At 44.6% G+C, this 20,481-nt stretch overlaps 1 protein-coding gene across 2 annotated transcripts in view; it reads right to left on the bottom strand.

Annotated features, from left to right (window-relative positions):
• Positions 1-20,481, bottom strand: part of LOC114785734 (noelin-2-like) — a 39,637-nt gene that overhangs the window by 18,891 nt on the left and 265 nt on the right. Inside the window, exons 1-2 of one of the 2 annotated variants that reach the window (XM_028972277.1) lie at positions 17,983-18,581; positions 5,235-5,384 (exon numbers count right to left, since the gene is read on the bottom strand). In XM_028972277.1, the coding sequence (XP_028828110.1) occupies positions 5,235-5,384; positions 17,983-18,123 (291 nt within the window). In that variant the 5' untranslated portion in view covers positions 18,124-18,581. Of the gene's footprint in view, positions 1-5,234; positions 5,385-17,982; positions 18,582-20,481 lie in introns of those variants that run through there. The other variant, XM_028972278.1, reaches the window with a different exon arrangement.

Consider the following 20,481-nt stretch of genomic DNA (forward strand, 5'->3'; position numbering starts at 1 on the left):
CAAAGTTTGTAAGGGGAGGAGCCAGATGATTGGCAGCTCTCACACATCATTTAAGGAAGCAGGCTTCTCTATTATCCTTCTTTGTTCTGAATCCTGACGCCTTTGACCTCACACTAGCAATGACGTTTAGTGCTAGTTTGAAAATGGTCCCCTGTGTGGTGACCACAAACTGCCTGACGATGACCTGAAGGCTTTGATGGTGCATTATGCCTGAGTCAAAACGGCTTCCGTGCACACAGATGAACGCAGTGGTTCTGCGGTCATTCGGCATATTTCCAACTCGGCATTAGTGATTGCACAAGCACGGAAACGCAACTATGCAACATTACAACGCCTCTAAAGTTTGTGAATCTCTTTCAGTGTCCATCATCTGTTCTCATTAAGAGTTCCGTAATGAGTATTGTTGCCCGTATTCATTTTACATTATTAAATTTCTCAAGCACAGTCCCTCGGGTCGTTGACATGCATTTTTTATGATTTCATTGAGGAATGCGCTGAATTATGTATGCGTAAATAACTCGCTCATAGATGCCTCATTATTTATAATGTTTTCTCAAGACATTCTAAAAGCGCCAGTCCCTGCAGGCCACTGCAACTTGCTCCTGAGGTTGTGAGGGGGAAGGATGTGTTGACGTCTCAGATGCAAAGTCAGGTCTATATATAAATATATATATAAACACACACACTACCAGTCAAACGTTTGGACACACCTACTATTTGTAATTCCCTCACTGTGGCAGTTATGGGGAATAAGATTGAGCCATTTTGGACAATCCAATACAAGAAACAAATTTAAGAAACATGCTTTTGTGGGGCAGTGGTTGGACTAGCGAGTAAGGAAACGGCCCTGTAATCGTAAGGTTACTTGTTCGAATCCCGAACCGCCTCTGAGGTGCCACTGAGCAAGCTCACATCTAAGCTCACATCTGATGAAATCATTCATATAATATCTACAGGCAACCCAACCACCTGTCCACTAGATCAAATCCCTTCAGCAATGCTTCAAACCATCTCCCCTGACCTCATCCCTTTCATTCATAAACAGCTCTATGTCATCTGGCCATCTGCCTTTAAAACAGCCAGGGTTCTTTCAATCCTAAAGAAAACAACCGCTGATCCTACAGACACCAACAATTACCGACCAGTTTCTCACCTCTCATTTCGTTCTAAAATCTTTGAGTGCTGTGTCTACAATCAGATATCACTTCATCTGTCACAGAACAACCTTCTGGATCCTAACCAGTCTGGCTTCAGAACAGCTCATTCTACTTACAAGGCTCTTCTGACTGTTACCGAGCAGCTACATGCGGCCAGATTGGCAAAACTGTCATCGGTTCTTATTCTCCTCGACCTCTCTGCTGCATTTGACACCGTTAACCACAAGACTCTCTTGTCTATCCCGAAGAGGCTTGTAATTCAGGGCTCAGCATGGCAGTGGTTTGCTTCCTACCTTGATGAGCAATCTTACCAAGTGACTTGGAAAGGATCCACCTCTACCTCATGTAGACTCTCCACTGGTGTCCCTCAAGGCTCGGTGCTAGACCCTCTCCTTTTCTCCCTCTACACGAGATCACATTTCCTCACATGGATTATCAAACCACTGCTATGCAGTTGACACACATAATCACTTCTCCTTTCCTCCCTCTGATCTACATGCTGCTTCCAAAATCTCTACATGTCTACCGACATCTCATCTTGGACGGCAGCCCATCACCTCCAACTCAATCCCACCAAAACTGAACTAATATTCATTCCAGCAGATTCTTCACCACATCAGGATCTTGCTATTTACCTGGACAATTCACAGCTCTCTCCTTCTACAACAGCTTGCAACCTTGGAGTAACAATAGACAACCAACTCTCCTTCTCGAGTCACATTAGCAATCTTTCCCGCTCATGTAGATTCCTTCTCTACAATATCAAATGAATCCCTCCTTATCTGTCAACACAGGCCACCCAGATATTGGTTCAGTCCCTAGTAATCTCATGACTGGATTACTGTAACTCCCTTCTAGCTGGTCTATCTCTATGTACCATCCGACCTCTACAACTCTGACAAAATGCAGCAGCACGACTGATCTTCAACCTTCCCAAGTTCTCCCACACCGCCTCTCTGCTACGTTCCCTCCACTGGCTCCCAGTAGCTGCACGCATCATATTCAAAATACTGATGCTGGCTTACAAAACCAAACATGGAGTAGCCTCAGCCTACCTCACAGCCCTTATTACACCTCGCACTGCACCTTGTATACTCCGAGCCTCCAGTACTGCTCGCCTGGTCCCCCCATCGCTAAAAGTAAAAGGAAGACGTTCATCTAGACTCTTCTCCGTCTTGGCCCCTCGGTGGTGGAATGAACTTCCCCTCGGGGTCAGAACAGCTCAGTCACTGAGTACTTTCAAACGGCAGCTCAAGACCTTCCTCTTTAGAGAATATTTAGATTAACTTGTGTGCAGAATCTACAACAGAGTGAATAAAAAGACTGTATTCATACAAAGCACATTGTAAATCGCTCTGGATAAGGTCGTCTAGCCAAATGCCTTAAATGTAAATGTAAATGTAAGCACCATCCACACACACCTCTTCCTGGCCACCATTCATGGCTGCCCACTGCTCACCATGGTGATGGGTTAAATGTAGAGGACACATTTTGCTGTGTCACTGTGTGCTGTGCTTGTTGTGCATCATTATGACAATCGCTTCACAATTTGTTTACTATTATCATCATCAAAAGCCGCTTCATGAGATGCTCATTATATACACACATATACATATATTGTCATGCCATGTCAATGAGGCACATGACATGAATTTACCTCCAAAAGGGGTTTTAATAAGGAAATTCACAGATGGCTAAATGACCTGAAAAGAACATACACGGGTGTTGACGCATGGAAAACTAAAAGAGGGGAAAGACAGAACTGGAACAAGGAGACAAGAAGGCGAGAAATAAGATGAGGATCAGGCTTAGTGGGGGGCAGTGGTGGCCTATAGGTTAAGGTCCCGTAATCAGAAGGTTGCCAGTTCAAATCCCAATCTGCCAAGGTGCCACTGAGGTGCCACTGAGCAAAGCACCGTCCCAACACACTACTCTCCGGGTGCCTGTCATGGCTGCCCACTTCTCACCAAGAATGATGGTTAAAAGCAGAGGACACATTTCCTTGTGTCACCGTGTTGCAGTGTATCACAATGACAATCACTTCACTTCACTTTAGTGGTGGTTGAAGGAGCCGAGTCCTGGTGAGTCAAACAACGACTGAGCAATGACAGCTGGCACTCATCAGCGTTAAATACCTGGTGCGTCACTCACTTCCTCAATCTTCAGGTCCCCCCCGATGGCCCCAGAGTGGAGGCAGCTCGCTGACGGTACTCAGTGATGAGGGCCGGATCCAGGATGAACAGGCTTGGGACCAAGGACAACTCTTCAGGCCCATAGTCCCGTCCCAGGTCCAGGCCCCTGCCACCAGGATCAGCTCCACCGTGTAGGCCAGGCCACCGCCGATGATATGAGGAGATGGCGGATCCAGAGACAGTGGACAGATGTCCATTCTCGGCTTTGCAGGCCATGCGAAGTGCCAGGGATGTCATCTGGTGTGTTATGGGACCAGAACCTACCGGCTGACTGTCGACTGAGGTGATGGTGACAGGGTGGTGGAGGGAGAGGGAGGGAGTTGCCAGGCATAGGTGCTGTCAATGAAGTAACCTGCTGCCCCGGAATCCACATAGGGAGCGGTCATCTCCGTTTGTGTCCCCCATTCCAGGACAGCAGGTAGGACAAGGTATGCAGGAGATGGTTAGAGATCCTCCTCTGAACGTTGGGACCTTCGTCACCTCCTTGACTAAGGTCCTTCTCCCCAAATTGCTCAGTTTAGGTGGCCAGCCAGCTCTAGGAAGAGTCCTTCCACTTATGGATGATGGAAGTCACTGTGCTCATTGGGACCTTCAAAAGCAGGAGATATTTTTCTGTAATCTTCCCCAGATTTGTGCCTGGAGACAATACTGTCTCGGAGGTTTTGAGACAATTCCTTTGACTTCATGCTTGGTTTGTGCTCTGACATGAACTGTCAACTGTGGGACCTTATATAGACAGGCGTGTATCTTTCCAAATCATGTAAAATCAAGTGTTTTTTCCACGGGTGTACTCCAATTAAGCTGTAGATACATCTCAATGGCGATCAGGGGAAACAGGATGCGCCTTTGAGTTGAAGCTGTGAATACTTTCTCAGTATTCTCAAAGGCTGCGAATACAAAGCTCAGGCTGTGCTTTCTCATTTTTTTCTTTTAATAAATTTGCCAAAACCACAAGTAAACTTTTTTTTTCCACATTGTCATTATTGGGTGATGAATCCTGATGAAATTGAAATCTTTGGAATAAGTCTTGAAAAAGTGATGCGCTGTGCGTCGTGTATTGTACAGTGTACATGATCTATGATCACCGATTCACTTAAAAATGTTGGCGACTGGTGAGATAAATGCATACATCTACAAATACATCTATAATTGTACAATGGGGCACTAGCCCATTGTTCTTCCCACAGTTTCAGTCTTGTAGCTCAGCCTTCAGGTGGGACAGCCAATTTGGACAGGTCTTATGGTAGAGGCCTGATAAGTGCAATCCAGTTAAATGACAAAAACAGTCATCCAGAGCACAACCCCCCAACAATTTCCCACCTCTTTTGCGGCTGTGTGCTCCATTTCTGTCTGCCTCTTCACATATGCCTGTCTAGGACCCAAGGTAATAAAATAAAATGTTTACAAAGATGTGAGGGGTGTAACCACTTTTGTGAGATACTATATATATAAATAATAGAATCAACACAGAAGCTCTGAATCAGCTCTGTGGTATGAAGGTTGTAACGTTTCGGGCACATTCCCAGCACTAAAGTGCTGATAGATGCAGCCAATCTGGCATTTTCCCTACGGACATCAGGAACAGGATCCAGAATGCCGAGCAGGCCAGCGCCCCTAATCGCTTTCCATGTTCATTCATTTAGTGGGTGAATGCTGAGGGACACAGCGATGGAGGCTCAGCACTGTGATGGCAGGTGCGCCTGTCTGTCAGCCATGACCCCCACCCCCCGGGAAATGGAACGAAGCATGATTTCAGCAATTACCAGTGGCCCGGCCCTGCCGAGACCGTCCCCTGCCCGAGTTCCGAGCAGCAGGTGCCACGCGTGGCTGGTGTCTGTACTGGAGCACGTACGGCTCGGCCGTGCTCTGATTGGCTGTCACTCACCCGCTCTGTCAGCTGCCGGAGCTGGCGGCTGCGGGGGTCGCGGCCGCAGGGAGTCTGGGCGGGGGCCACCACCGTGCAGACGCACTTGCCGTCGGCATCGGAGGCGGAGCTGTAGATCTGCCAGCCTTCATCAGGCCCGGGATACAGCGCCTGGGAAATTAACACACGCTGTTACCAACACACACACTAGCATGTCTTGATAGTAAATTCATTTTACTGGCTCCCGATTGTAATGTGGAATAGAGCGTGCATGTGCTGTGGGATAACCGGCACCCCTGCTGTGATATGCAGCAGCAGGGATTGGGCGTGCAGCCAGAATATCTACACGTTGAATCGCTAATCAGTCCCATCAGTTCGCAAACATTCTACAAATCTAAAGGAAGACACTCATCTAGACTCTCTTCTGTCTTGGTGGTGGTCGGAACAGCTCAGTCACTGAGCACTTTCAAACGGCAGCTCAAGACCTTCCTCTTTAGAGAATATTAGATTAATTTGTAACCGTTTTATGTATAGAATCTACAACAGAGTGAATAAAAAGATTGTATTCATAGTTGGGGGTCCTAGTGAACCAGAATTGATCACTTCATCAATGGTAAAATGGAAGCACGTTGTAAGTCGTTCTGGATAAGGACGTCTGCCAAATGCCTTAAATGTAAATGTACAAGTTGAGCAACCGGAATACACTGGATAAACTTCCCATGAAGATTTACCCCACTTAGTACCTTTATGTCCCTAAACAAGACACCTAACCCTGAGTATCTCCCTGTAACTATCGTAAATAGGCTTTGGTCCTGGGTGAGGGTTGTTGCAACCAGCTGCATCCTATTGCCCGGAGAGCAAGGTGATAAATATGCAAAAAGTTATGAAATTTGTTCTGGTTTCTGAATTTGTAACCAATTTTTCATCTCCCTACCAAATACCGTGACCCGTATGAAAATGTCTGCTCATTTCAGGATAAACTATTACTGACACATTTTAAACTACATGAGCCTCGAAGTCATTTTTAAATCTGGCATCTGCTAAGCATTCCCAAGAGGTGGAATTCTGTCATGACTAAGCTTATAGACAAAAAATACCCCACAAATTTAAAATTGTTAATGTAACACACACACACACACATCACCCTCTCTCTCACACGGCAGTCATGCTGAGCTCTTTAATTAGCAGCACTGCACCTCTCACACCTCTCCCATCTGCTCTAAACCAATTACCGTTTTTGTGTGAGTGTCTGTGTGAGTGTGTGAGTGTGTGTGAGTCACAGCCCCTAGTAAATCAGGGAAACACACACAAAACCAGATATCCCCATCTTTAAAACACACATACACAGTAATGTTGGGCTCAACATTATACTCATTATAAATATTCATATATCAAATCATGTTTTTCATAATATTGACTTCTTCTATTTGTATTTTAGTGTAACAATATGTTATCTAATGTGAAAATAAACACAAAGACAAAATGTATTCTGCAGAACTGTGATGCAAGATTTGAAAATCCCCACCACAAGTTTTACTAAAGCAGCCTTCTGTAAATTATTCTAGATATTTCATGCTGAAAACAATCACCAGTTTAATATTATAATATCAATCCAACCTAAACATACAAACTCACTGTTCATTAAAGATCAGCACCTCTTTATTACACTGTTTTTACTGTTACAGGGTTTGACCAGATCATCTCCTCGTCACCCCCTGTCTGAGCCTCTTTCCCACAGAAGTCTCTGTCATTGTTTTCAATTTCCATTTAAGCAAGCTTAAGAATGAATCCCAAGTTATCGCAAACCTTGCGATTTTTTTAAATCAAATTTGAATTGATTTACAGCCCTAGAATATTTACAACAACATGATTCATGTGGCGTGTAGGTGTGCTTTGACCTTAGGAGGGGCATCTAAATAATCAAACAATCTGTTATGAACAGAACATCATTTATTTTCCTTCTCTTCTCCTTTGTATGCATTGTGTATCCTCACTGGTGAAAGACTGATTCCTTCTCCTGAACCCTAAGGAACCTGATGAGTGCAGCTCTGTGTTGGTTTGGCGTTGGCGGCACTAGAGGGAACTCTTTCCAGCGTGAAAGATACAAAGCAGAGATGGAGACACAAAGTGGACTTGTGACTTGACTCAGACTTGGACGTTGTGACTTGAGACACCTCATTGCTGCAATTAAGCACACGCTGCTATACGGACTACCTCTTCTTGTTGCACTGAAACCAATAACTGTACTATCACTACTGTTGTTTATTTGCACAGTCTAAACATGTATATATCACTGGTCACTTTTTAACACTCATTTTTAGCCAAAATGTATATTTGTATCTTATTTATTTATATATTGTATTTCATGTGACGCATCTGTTTTTTGTTGTCTACTTTTATGTTGCACTGTGTAAACTGGAGCCACGTCTTCTCGTCTCTCTGTATATCTGCACAATATATAGAAGACATGACAATAAAGTTTACTTGAACTTGAACTCATAAACAATGTTCATATCATGGAATTATTTATGTAACCGAGCGGAAGGCACACGCAAAAACACAAGAATATTCCGACCGCCAACCCCCACTCTCACAAGAGCACAATCCCGGCTACGGCAAGCCTTGAAGGGGCAGCTGGTGGCCTAGCGGTTAAGGAAGCGGCCCCGTAATCAGAAGGTTGCAAGTTCTGATCCGCCAAGGTGCCACTGAGGTGCCACTGAGCAAAGTACCGTCCCCACACACTGCTCCCTGGGCGCCTGTCATGGCCGCCCACTGTTCACTCAGGGTGATGGGTTAAATGCAGAGGACAAATTTCACTGTGTGCACCGTGTGCTGTGCTGCTGTGTATCACAAGTGACAATCACTTCACTTTATCTTTAAAAGTACATTCCTACAGCTCCTGTTGTCCTGCATTCAAATGGAATAAAACATTGTTTCATTTATTTCATTCATTTCAGTTGTTGTTCACCCATGCCATTTATTATCACATTTGGTTATAAAGCTGTCACACAGGCATCTAACAAGCGAATGTCCACTTGAGAAGAGTATGGCGTCAGGATAAATGATGCCGAGTCAACCTGAGTCAAGTCCAGCGTCATCAGGCACCTCGAAACGCAAACGGACAGGTCATGTAGAGGATAGGCTACATGTAGATTAGAGATTTGTTGTTCCCTGTTTTATTCTATTAATATTTCTTCTTTTACCTGTGGGTACCGGTGTCCCTTACTTAACGAATACGATTAATCAGTGCTCATGGAAGCCAAAAACTCAGTTCAGATGTATTATATTTTGCCCAGGACAGTCACATAACGAATGTATACTGCGTCCCCCTCTTCCCACAGCTCCATATTTCTAGCCTATGGAGACGTACATGATACATCTAAGCCAGGGGTGGGTGAACTATGGCAGAAATATAGTCATAATTATAACTGCTTTCATTTGTACTTTTCCTGCAGTGCCTTGTTGCAGATGGAGCTCGAACCCGACAGGTTTTTACACTGAAATGAGCGGTCAGGTGATGCCTTTCGACTAGCGGGAAAGATGCAGGAATGGTGAGGAGGTGCGGAGTTGAAACAGACTGTTGATTATGTTTTGGTTGAACCGGGTGAAGAAAAACTTTGACCATGAACTTAATAAGTGTATAAATGACACATTTTTGACAAAGTAAAAGAGCTGTGTGCATGTGCACATCTGAATAACACGCCCATTTTTTACTTACGGAGAAATGATGGAAAAAAAGATTCCATCATTCCATTATTCTTTGGCACTGCGTGATGAAAACAGTGCCTAACCGCCAACCTACACTAAACTGTGTTTAACCCCCATGCAACATTCAACTATTTACAACAACCCCCCCACCCCCCCACACACACACGAACACACACTCATTTCCCTGCATATTTTCTTTTTCTTCTTAGTCTAGCAAGCCTTTCTCCAAAGTGGACACAACACAACACAGCAACACAGTTCCCACTGAAGGTGTATGTAAATATTAACACTGTAATGACTTTTTTATGTTTATGTCTGACATGTCATCTGGTGCTGGTTTGACCCGTCTGACTACTTAATGTGGCCCCTGAGATTTAAAGTTTGCCCACCCCTGGTCTGTGCATTATCTCATTATGTGTTTTAGTTGAATGGTATTTTTCGAATTGTCTTTCTAAAACTACTTATTATTTCGCTAGCTGATGTTATTAGTGAACAGATGACAAATTGCACTATGCTGTCACTAGTTTGCATGAGAGGTGACGGACTTCTTCAGCATTCTCAGCGGCTTTGCATGAGTGCGGGTGGCATTGGCAGCTTGCATGTCTGGAAAGGTACCATCAGTACAGAAAAATATATTCAGGTTCTAGAACAACAGATGCTCCCATCCAGACGTCATCTCTTTCAGGTAAGATAATGCCAGACCACATTCTGCATCAGTCACAACATCATGGCTGCGTAGGAGAAGGATCCGGGTACTGAAATGGCCAGTCTGCAGTCCAGATCTTTCACCTATAGAGAACATTTGGTGCATCATAAAGAGGAAGGTGCGACAAAGAAGGCCCAAGACGATTAAACAGTTAGAGGCCTGTATTAGACAAGAATGGGAGAGCATTCCTATTTCTAAACTTGAGAAACTGGTCTCCTCGGTCCCCAGACGTCTGTTGAGTGTTGTAAGAAGAAGGGGAGATGCCACACAGTGGTAAAAATGGCTTTGTCCCAACTTTTTGGGGATTTGTTGACACCATGAAAATCTGATTCAACATATTTTTCCCTTAAAATGATACATTTTCTCAGTTTAAATTTATGTTCTATTCTGAATAAAATATTAGAAGTTGGCACCTCCACATCATTGCATTCAGTTTTTATTCACGATTTGTATAGTGTCCCAACATTTTGGAATCCGGTTTGTAAATGAATTTGCATGTTCATAGCCCTCTGAAGTGCATGTTCTGATCAAATTTAATACTGCGTATGCTAATAGATGATATAGCACAGTACATGCCTTTAATCTAAAACATACAGCAATGCAGTATTATCTTAGCATCTGATGAGAGATTTTTCTTTTTCATTAATTTGAGACTTGAGATCTGACTTGGACCTGGGACTAAAGACTCAAGACTTGACTTGGACTTGTAAAAATAACTTGTAAACATCTCTGATACAAAGATACATCTGACATTTTCAGCCACTTTGGAGGCAAGGTGTTTACAAAGTCCAAAAGCGGACACAATCCCTCTTTAACATTTACAGCATTTATCAGACGCCCTTATCCAGAGTGCCTTACAATCAGTAGTTACAGGGACAGTCCCCCCCAGGAGCAACTCAGGGTTAAGTGTCTTGCTCAGGGACACAATGGTAGTAAGTGGGATTCGAACCCGGGTCTTCTGGTTCATAGGCGAGTGTGTTACCCACTAGGCTACCACCACCCCTTTAACCTAAGAGTTGGAGATTCTCTATCTTTGCACGCAGTCGTGACAACAGTACTACCTCTCATATGTTTTTGCTCTATAAATGCAATGGACAGGGCATGAAATGGATAGAGAGGTTAAGAGCTTAAATAACACAAATTTCTAGGCCATTGTTCTAATGATGGGCTTTGTAAAATGAGTTGAGAAACATCATGACAATTGTCTGTTAACCTCATGCTGTGGGTGCGTGCACTGAGTGATGTGTGTAGGGTTTTAGTAAAGCAGGGGGAAAAAGGTTATTTGGTAAATGGCTAGAACAAATGATGAATGGATCGTGGGAAGCTTTTAACTAGCATGCACTGTTCGGGGATCAGCGTCCCCCACTTTTAGGCCCTATGTCACCCAAACATTAGACCTCCTGTTATCAGAACTGTTTAACCTGCACCAATGTCGACAACTTATCCAACTTACAATCAATTGTTACTGTCAATACAGTGTCATGCTCAGGGACACGATGGAAAGAAGACAAGTCTACAGTACAATAGGATGCATTATAATACATTCCTTTTTCAGATTGTTCAAAATGTACAATACGTATCAGTAAATATTTGAATGGCAGCGAGATTACAGTCCCTGGGCAATAATACTAAATATAACTAAATATTTATAAAGACGTCCAATGCCCCAATTAATTGAGAAAATATGGCACTTTAGTATTTTCGAACATATATTTTTTCATGCAGAATTTTAGTCCCTGAGTAAACCCTCTTGTCACGGTCGGGCTGGACATGGCGATGAAGGAGGACGCATTCGCACGATTTCACACGACAGGGGTTTAATACAAACTGCACGAGACAAGGGAACATTAACACACAGTGACCTGATGAAGAACAGACACAAACAGGAGGGTTTTATACAATTATTTAAATATACACAGGTGAACACGATCAGGGAACATTACACGAGACAAAAATGAAACTCCGGTCCGGATTCCGGACCCGGAGTCACCCCTGCCGGTCCGGCTCATGACACCTCTATAATTTGAAGAGAAATGGAATGAATAGATTTCCTGGATTTTTCTCATCCAAAATGACTGGCTGTGGTATTAATAACATTTATTAAATGTAACTTAGATCCCTTATGTGATGATGGAGCGAGAACGTCTGGATTTCAGGTCATACCGCCCTGGGACCGAAGAGGAAATGTCAGTGATAATGCATTATACTGTGCTCATGTGTGGAAAGGGAAGCAAGAAGAAAGAGGAGCGTAAATCAAAACTGTGTGTGTGTGTGTGTGTGTGTGTGTGTGTGTGTGTGTGTGTGTGTGTAAATGTGGGGTCCTTTTTTGGTCCTCTAAAGGCCGCATGCTTATTGATTTAAAACTAGAGGGGAGTTCAAGTTTTTGTTAAAGGTTAAGGGTTATATTAGGGTTGGGTGATATATTGACAGTATATTTTCCAGTTTTTATTACTCTTTGACCATTTGAACTGAAAGCAGAAACCCTGGCAAGTTTTAAACAACATCTAAAACAAAATAGCAAGTTAAAAAAGGAAAAATAAAGAATTATGAGAAAACAGTTGCTCTTATTCCAATTTTACATGTAAATAGCAAATTAACAAATCTCTAAAATATTCAACATGATTTTCCTGTTGCACAACTGAGATTCTGTAACTTTCTAAAGTCTCTGGTTGTCACAACCTTTAGGCACGACGAGGCAGGTGAACAGAGAGGAGGACGAAGAGGTGACGAGATGACGAGGAAGAAGGACGCGATCGCACGACGTCACGATACAGGGGTTTAATGGTGCAGAACAGGACGGGGGAGACAGGGGAGACATCCGAGACATTGTGAACATGTTAACATATCAAAGACCCGAACAGAACCGAACAGGGCGCCTTTATACATTGGACACAGGTAAAAAGATTAGGGAACATTACACAGGACAGCAGTGAAACTCCGGTCCGGAACCCGGATCATGACACTGGTGACGTCAGCATTGGAGGAGACATCCTAATTTTGTCCACCATCACTTTCTCTTTTGCTCCTTCTGCTCCCTTCCAGCTTTACCTTCCCCAGCAACACGGGCTGCGCTCACACCTACGTGGTGGAGGCAACAACAGGTCATGCCATGCGCCACCAAACTGAATTATGGGTCCGTCACTTCATGTTGCCTGCGGCAGAAAGTTCTAGACATTCAACTTTTCAAGCGCCAGTTGGATCATGCTCGCTGTGTTGTCATAAAAAATGTATTAACATTTACCTAAACATTTTAATGAAAATTGTGTGGGTCTGTGATTATATCTGAATTATATATCTGTATAATATCTGTATAATATAATATGGATAGCTCTGCCGTATGTGTGTGTGTGTGTGTGTGTGTGTGTGTGTGTGTGTGTGTGAGAACATGACAGCCGATGACTCACTGCTCCACCATCGACCGCCACAGCAGGGCTTACAAATGGTGAGCCCTCCATCGCAATCTGCAACGCCCCGCAACACCGCCGCCCTCCCACGTCACGTCCCTGCTCATGTCTTCACGACCTCCTCGTCCCACATCCCCGCCGCCTAAACAGCTTTCCTGGCCATGACAGACTCAGCTCTCACTTCACATCTCTCTGCTGCCTCATCTACAGACACCTTCGCCCCTTTCAAATCCTCGGTGGCGGCCGGGAATGAAAAAACAACAACCGCGGGACACGGAGAACATTGCTGGGCCGGAATCTGTATCTGTGTGTGTGTTAATAAACCTGCATACAGATTTTTTGAGCACTTGTACATTTTGAAGTGGGCTTTGACGTTTTGTAGTATTGTACTTCAATTTACTGTGTAAAAAATATGTAAAGCCCAATAATGGGAGAAACTGAACATGCAGAGCAAAGTCTGATCGCAAAGAATGGTACGCTTTTGTCTTAAGTGGTCTAGAAGACACATTGGGGACTTATTTGGTCATATTTGGGTCGTTTAGACAAGGTTGCACCACTTGACTTTGACCTGTTTTTTAATTTATAGCTAGGCAGCATGACTGTTGGCGTTTAAGGGTCAAGAAAAGAAGGACCCCTGAACGATGTGGCGGGGACGAAGGAGGACGCGAGTGCAAAATTCACAAGCGCAGTGATCTAATCAAACACTCACATGGACATGGAGCACGTTAAAACGACGTATGACAGAATGAGGGTGAGACACAGCGCGGGCGGCGGTGGCCTAGCGGTTCAGGAAGCGGCCCCATAATCAGAAGGTTGCCGGTGCGAATCACGATCCGCCGAGGTGCCACTGAGGTGCCACCGAGCAAAGCACCGTCCCCACACACTGCTCCCCGGGGCGCCTGTCACGGCCGCCCACAGCTCGCCAAGGGTGACGGGTTAAATGCAGTGACGGTTCAATAAAGCTAATTTTTTTGTTGATACTTTAATATTCTAGAATAACTTAGTAGTATTTTTTAATATAGTGTTAGTATGGAACCACATAAAATCGCATAATATTCTATTTTTTGAAGAATGCAGCATACTTTCAACTTTTTTACTCAGAAGGCGTGTTGATCTTTCACCTCGACTGAACTCAGCCGCCATCGTCATCCAGCCGCTTATTTGCAGTGGACATAAATTTAGTTTAAGTTGCATTTCTCCTCTTTATTAGATGGAATTGAATCCCAGAATCCCAATATATTACATGGGACACAGATGTACTGGAATGAAAAGCGGCAGAGGGGGGACGCGAGTGAAAATGTAGGCACGTGCTCGAGTCGTGTCGTGAAACGGTTGGTGCGTACGCCTCTACGGGAATTTCTCTCAAGCCCGTCTGTTTTTTTTGGAGAAATGAGTGAAAATAATGAGCCAGTGACAAAGCTGAGGGAGCAGGAGGCATATGTGTCAGGGCTTAAAAAAGAAGCCAAAAAAAACGAAACAAAGGCGAGGACAGATGATGGATCGAGACGAAAAGAGCCGAGGTGAGCAGGGACTAGTAATTGCAGCTGATTTATGTGCCTTGCAGTAAACACACCGGTTGAGCTCTGAGAGTGACAGGCTGGAAGACGATGATCGGCTGAACGTTTCTTTAACGTTCCCTTTGGCGGGGACAGTCAGGAGATGCCGCATTGCCTGAGTGTGCTGCAAGCATCTCTTATTTTGCATAATGTGGATTTGAGGGTGGAGGTACGTTCCTGATTCGGTTTGGTAGAATCAGGTTGGTAGGGGCCTAGTGGGCAAGCCGAAGACCGCAAAGACACAGGTTCAAACCCCACTTACTACCATTGTGTCCCTGAGCAAGACACTTAACCCCGAGTGTCTCCGGGGGGGGGGGAACTGTCCCTGTAACTACTGATTGTAAGGCACTCTGGATAAGGGCGTCTGATAAATGCTGCAAATGAAAACCCAAACCGACCTGTGCAGCTCTCCGACTTCCAAACATCCCGGGCAGACAGTGAAGGGCATTGTTGTTGCTGTTTTTTTAATGTCTGGAATCTCTGTGTTTTTCTAGGCCACTGATGCAACGGAAATACTTCTCTTGAAGACTTATAAAAGTGCTTTTCCGCTGATCCTGGCAAGTTGCTGTCGGGGCCCTTTGGTCTTGTTGTGGGTGGGAGGGGGCTGCAGGACGAGAAATGCAACTCTGCTGTAAATGCAAAAAGGCTTTTTTTAAATTTATGTCCACTGTAAATAAGCGGCTGGATGATGATGGCAGCTGAGTTCAGTCGAGATGAAAGATCAACACGCCTTCTGAGTAAAAAAAAACAAATTTAAAGATGAAACTGTGCTGCGTTCTTGAGATTTTTTAGGTGAAGTGACTATCATTGTGATACACTGCAGCACAGCACACAGTGACACAACGAAATGTGTCCTCTGCTTTTAACCATAACCCTTAGTGAGCGGTGGGCGGCCATGACAGGCGCCCGGGGAGCAGTGTGTGGGGACGGTGCTTTGCTCAGTGGCACCTTGGCAGATCGGGATTCGAACCGGCAACCTTCTGATTATGGGGCCGCTTCCTTAACCGCTAGGCCACCACAAAAAAATAAATAAATAAATAAAAGTCGTGTGTCATTCTTCATCGAATTTATGCCTTCAGATTAAGTGGATCAGATAAAGAAGAGCTTTGAGCATAAAGATTCATTGAAGGTCCCCGGACATGAAAATGTCACTTTGTGAGACGACGACCCCGAGCCTGTCTATGGTCCTGCAGTGGCTAGAAATGGCGATGGGTGTAAAGCAGGTTTTGTTCATTCTGCCTCACCGTTCAGAGAGCGGCAGCTCGGACGGTCGGATCTGGAATTTGTCCCCTTATGTCGTCACAAGGGAATTAATTTTTTCTGGATGGTGAATGGAATAGATGACACTCTCTCAACTTCTATAGGCCGCGCACCTCCTCGTCCCACCTCTCTCTTCCTCATTAGCATTTAAAGCTACAGACACCGCTACAGAAACGTCACGTCCTGGGAAATCTCATTTTGTGACTGGATCAAAGTGGCTGTAATTCTTCGACAAGGCTGAAAGTTGGAACGAGACATCGACTTCATGGGCAGAGGGTGGCCTGGCGGTTAAGGAAGTGGCCCCATAATCAGAAGGTTGCAGGTTGAATCCCGATCTGCTGAGGTGCCACTGAAGTGCCACTGAGCAAGGTACCGGGGCAGTGGTGGCCTAGCGGTTAAGGAAGCGGCCCCGTAATCAGAAGGTCGCTGGTTCAAATCCCGATCCGCCAAGTTGCCACTGAAGTGCCACTGAGCAAAGCACCGTCCCCACACACTGATGCAGAGTGTGCACCATGTGCTGTGCTGCTGTGTATCACATGTGACTACACTTTACACTTTACACTTTACACCCACACACTGCTCCCTGGGCGCCTGTCATGGCTGACCACTGCTCACCAAGGGTGAATGTCATGATCCGGTCCAGCATGGGCTAGTCTTGTGCAATGTTCTCTGATCGTGTTTACCTGTGTATAATTATATGAGTGTATAAAGCTGCCCTGCTGTGTCTGTTGGTTGTCGGGTCATTGTCTGGGGATGTTCCCCTGTCCCCTGTCTTGGGACGTCGTGCGTATGCGTGCTCCTTCCTCGCTTCCTCAGATTAATAAAGTATTGAAGAGTCCAGAAAGTTTTCCGGCAAGACTTCTTATGTTGGATTGATCTCCTTCCATATAATGTCTTGCAAGAAGAAGCTCACACTCTCATTAAGGACATGTTCAGCCGTCACATGACACTTTACATTACATTAAGGTTGAGTTGGGATTTCATTAAAAATATTTGACATCTTTTGCTGACATTGTTGCTGTTGAAGACAAGGCGTGATTTGGTGATTTACTGATCTCTCCCATGTCCCCACATCCACTCTTATCTCCATCGCTCATTGTGAAATGAAATGCTGTCAGTCACAGAGACGCTGGATGTTCCGCTGCGGCGCGGCACAAATACGAGTGACAGTCGACATATCGGGTCATTCTGGGGCACAAATGTGAACATTAATGAACATTAAACTTTTACAAAACAAGGAAAATGCTGGAAGAGTCAAGAATCAGGGAGAACTGCCTGTCAAAAACGACCATTGTACACATTTCGAAATAATACAAATAAATTAGAGCATCTCTGCACATATCACATATAAGGCGTACAATAAGCCTTTAAAGACTGAGGTTTGGGTTTGCGGTTGGGTTCTGGGTCATGCAAATGTCATTCTCGTGCATCTTTCAAGCCTCCGTTCCATTCAGAGATACCTCTCAGGCCCCTCACTGGACCAGTCCCTCGATTTAGCCTTTTCATTGCAGACGTACGGTCATCCAAGTTTGCACGATGAGAATCACTCAGAGAAACAGCAGACACAAGTTAGCTCGCTTATAAAAGTATATCTTTTTTTGTAATGGTATCTGTAACGGAAACGTGGTTTTGCGTGTTTTTGACTAAACGCCTCAACCGTGGTGGTGCTGTGCTGCAAATGCACATGCAAGCATCAAGCAAGCTAAATTAGTTACACTATATATTTTTGTCTCAGTTCCAGATATAAAACAAATCTATTTTTTCATATTTTAATGTTTGACTTTATGTTGCGTGCTTTATTTATATTTTTGTATTGTGTTAATATAGACAGGCATTTAATTCCATGTAACTATTGCCCACCAAATTTATGACGGTAGATTCTGTTTCTAGACTGGACCGGGGAGAGCGAAAGATCTCGGCCATCAGCGCAGTCTCGTCCAACCCAAAACCGGAGGTAACAAACCATGACAGCGCCTCAACAACCGAGCAAACTGCATTTTCCACCCGAGTCGTGCTGCTCCAATCAATTCACCGCACGCGGCGACCGGAGCCAGGTCCAGAGAGAAGACACGTTTTCCAATGCTTTAACACCCAGGCCCACCAACAGCACACACACACGCACAGCGAATACGTACACTGATGATTTTTTCCGAAGTGCCCCCATGGGCGATGGTTTCATTGAGGCCGACCAAAGAAGGCAGTGTCTGGGACATCCAGTTTGTCACCATTGCCATGGTGCTCAGTACGGCACCGATCTTCAGCAGAGGAACGCTCATCTCACAACGCTCGAGCAATGTTCCGAGAGTGCAAATAAAGTCGCTTTTCCTCGAGGAGCGTTGTGAAGGTGCACCGAACGTCGGCCCAGCGCTCTAACGGTGCTCCTCGGCTACTTCTGCACGCTCTCCTGACAACTTCACAGCGCTCCACAACATTCAGGAGACCCTCTCCGACCTTTCGTCCGATGCCACCGGTGCACAGCCAGCAGTCCACGGCGTTTCAGCAGAGCCTCATCCCTCGCTCCTTTACGATAGAAAACGAGAGGTACTGGGAAGAAGGGGAAAGTGAAAAGCCTATGGAAAAAGAAATTGGGATAAGATGTGAACGTAAAATGAATGCATGAGACAGGGAGAAAAGAGAGGAAACATGGAGAGGAAAAAGGGGGAGGAACTGAGAAAGAGAAAGAAAAAGGGAGAGAAAGAGATGTGGCTCAGAGAGGGCGCAGCTCTGCTCTCTTTCAGCCAGCCAGAGAGACTGTGACTCTCACCGCCGTCTGCTGGTTTATATTCCCTCTCTCTCTTCCTCTGTTCTTCCCACATGCCCTCCCCACCTCCTGTGGAAAAGCCTCATTATCCCTTCAATGCAAACATACTTTCTCCCATTACCCCCCCCCCCCCCCACACACACACACAGACAATCACATTATTTCATCCATTATATCCATATTTCCTAATCTAGCACAAGATAAAGCACATCTATTAACGGTACTAGCAGAAGTCCACTCGGAACAGTCTTAATACTCCACCAAGTGGTTTCCAGCGGAGAGCAACACTGGCCTCTGGTGGCCGGTTGGTGGTACTGCACACGTAATATCATAACTCGACCGCTAGGGGGCAGAGGAGAAAAAAGGAAAAGAGCAAGTTGCCGAGGAGTTTACATTACATTTCCGCACACGGAATAAACCACACACAGAGACCAGAGACCATTATCGTGTGCAGCGTACTGTCAGCAAAACTGTCGCCCTGCCATATATTAACATAATCCTTACCATATCAACAGAATGGAACACGCAGTAATTGTAGTAACAAAATTGGCATTATTTGCATGGGCTCATGCAGATTATGCTTGTAATTTCTAAATATTTTCCCAGTGTTGTCCACCACTTAGTATGTTTTATGTAAAATTAGGACAAAATTCACTTCTTCGTGCACACAGGTTTTATGAAGTTATGTAAGAGTGGGTGGCGCTGGACCTGGATTCCCTACAAAGTGTCGATCAATACATCAGGAGCGTCTGGTGAGTTTCTCTCTCCATTGCCTTTTCAGGCTTGCCGACTCCTCAATGTCAGCACGCTAAACTATAACTCACAAAAAAATCGGCCCAGAAATGCCTGCAAGCAACTTCATAGCTGTAGATGCTGATTAATTTAGTTCTTCAAGGTGCATCATAGAATATACTTATTTCTATATATGCTGAATATTTAAGGGAAAACTATAAATCTACCCCATGTGACTGGTTCAATTCATTATACCAGGAATCATATGACTCTGGGTTTGCCTTTTAGGCCAGATATTAGATCTAGTCCTGTAATAACAATGGTACTGCCATTGCATAGATTATAAAATCAGGTTCTTTGCTTAGAAAACTACACATCTATCTATCTATCTATCTATCTATCTATCTATCTATCTATCTATCTATCTATCTATCTATCTATCTATCTATCTATCTATCTATCTATCTATCTATCTATCTATCTATCAAGTGACAGATGTCCAGCCCTGCATGATCCCGTACTGGAATGTGGGTGTGAGAAATGGATGGATGGTGGGATCGAGGCATTTGGACAAACCCGTCCACACGTCCAGAAGAAGCGGGTCTAACAGCATGACCCGATCTTGTGCCTGAATTACGATCATTAATGCACCAAAAGGATGCCAATTTAAGGGGCGAAGACTGTTTTCATCGCTTAATATATGTAGAGACATGCCTTGTGGGAGGACGGATTAGACACGTTAGAGACTTATATGTGTAACTACATTGTGTATGCTGTGTGTGTCTCTGTGTGTGTGTGTACACTTTAAGAGTAGAAAGGTCAGTGTCTGTGTCCTTCTCTTCTCTAGTTTGTCTCATAAACCGTCCATCGGCATGTCTTACACCTATCCCTGTTCCTGTTCCCTGCTCCCCCCCTCTCTATTTGTTCTGAAAAAAACTGCCAAGATGCCCTTTTAGCGGAATATAGATGAAGTGTCAGATTAAATAATTCAGAGGCTGGCCACGATGAAAGCGAGGGAGGAGGAGATGTGCTTTCCGCCAATTTCATACACAGACTGTATAGATTCCTTTTTCACGTGCGGTCGATATACATTAAAACCTGGGTGGCCATTTATCTGACAGCAGCCTGTGATGTAACTATT

Source organism: Denticeps clupeoides, chromosome 3, assembly GCF_900700375.1.
Source record: "Denticeps clupeoides chromosome 3, fDenClu1.1, whole genome shotgun sequence".
Classification (NCBI taxonomy): Eukaryota; Metazoa; Chordata; class Actinopteri; order Clupeiformes; family Denticipitidae; genus Denticeps; species Denticeps clupeoides.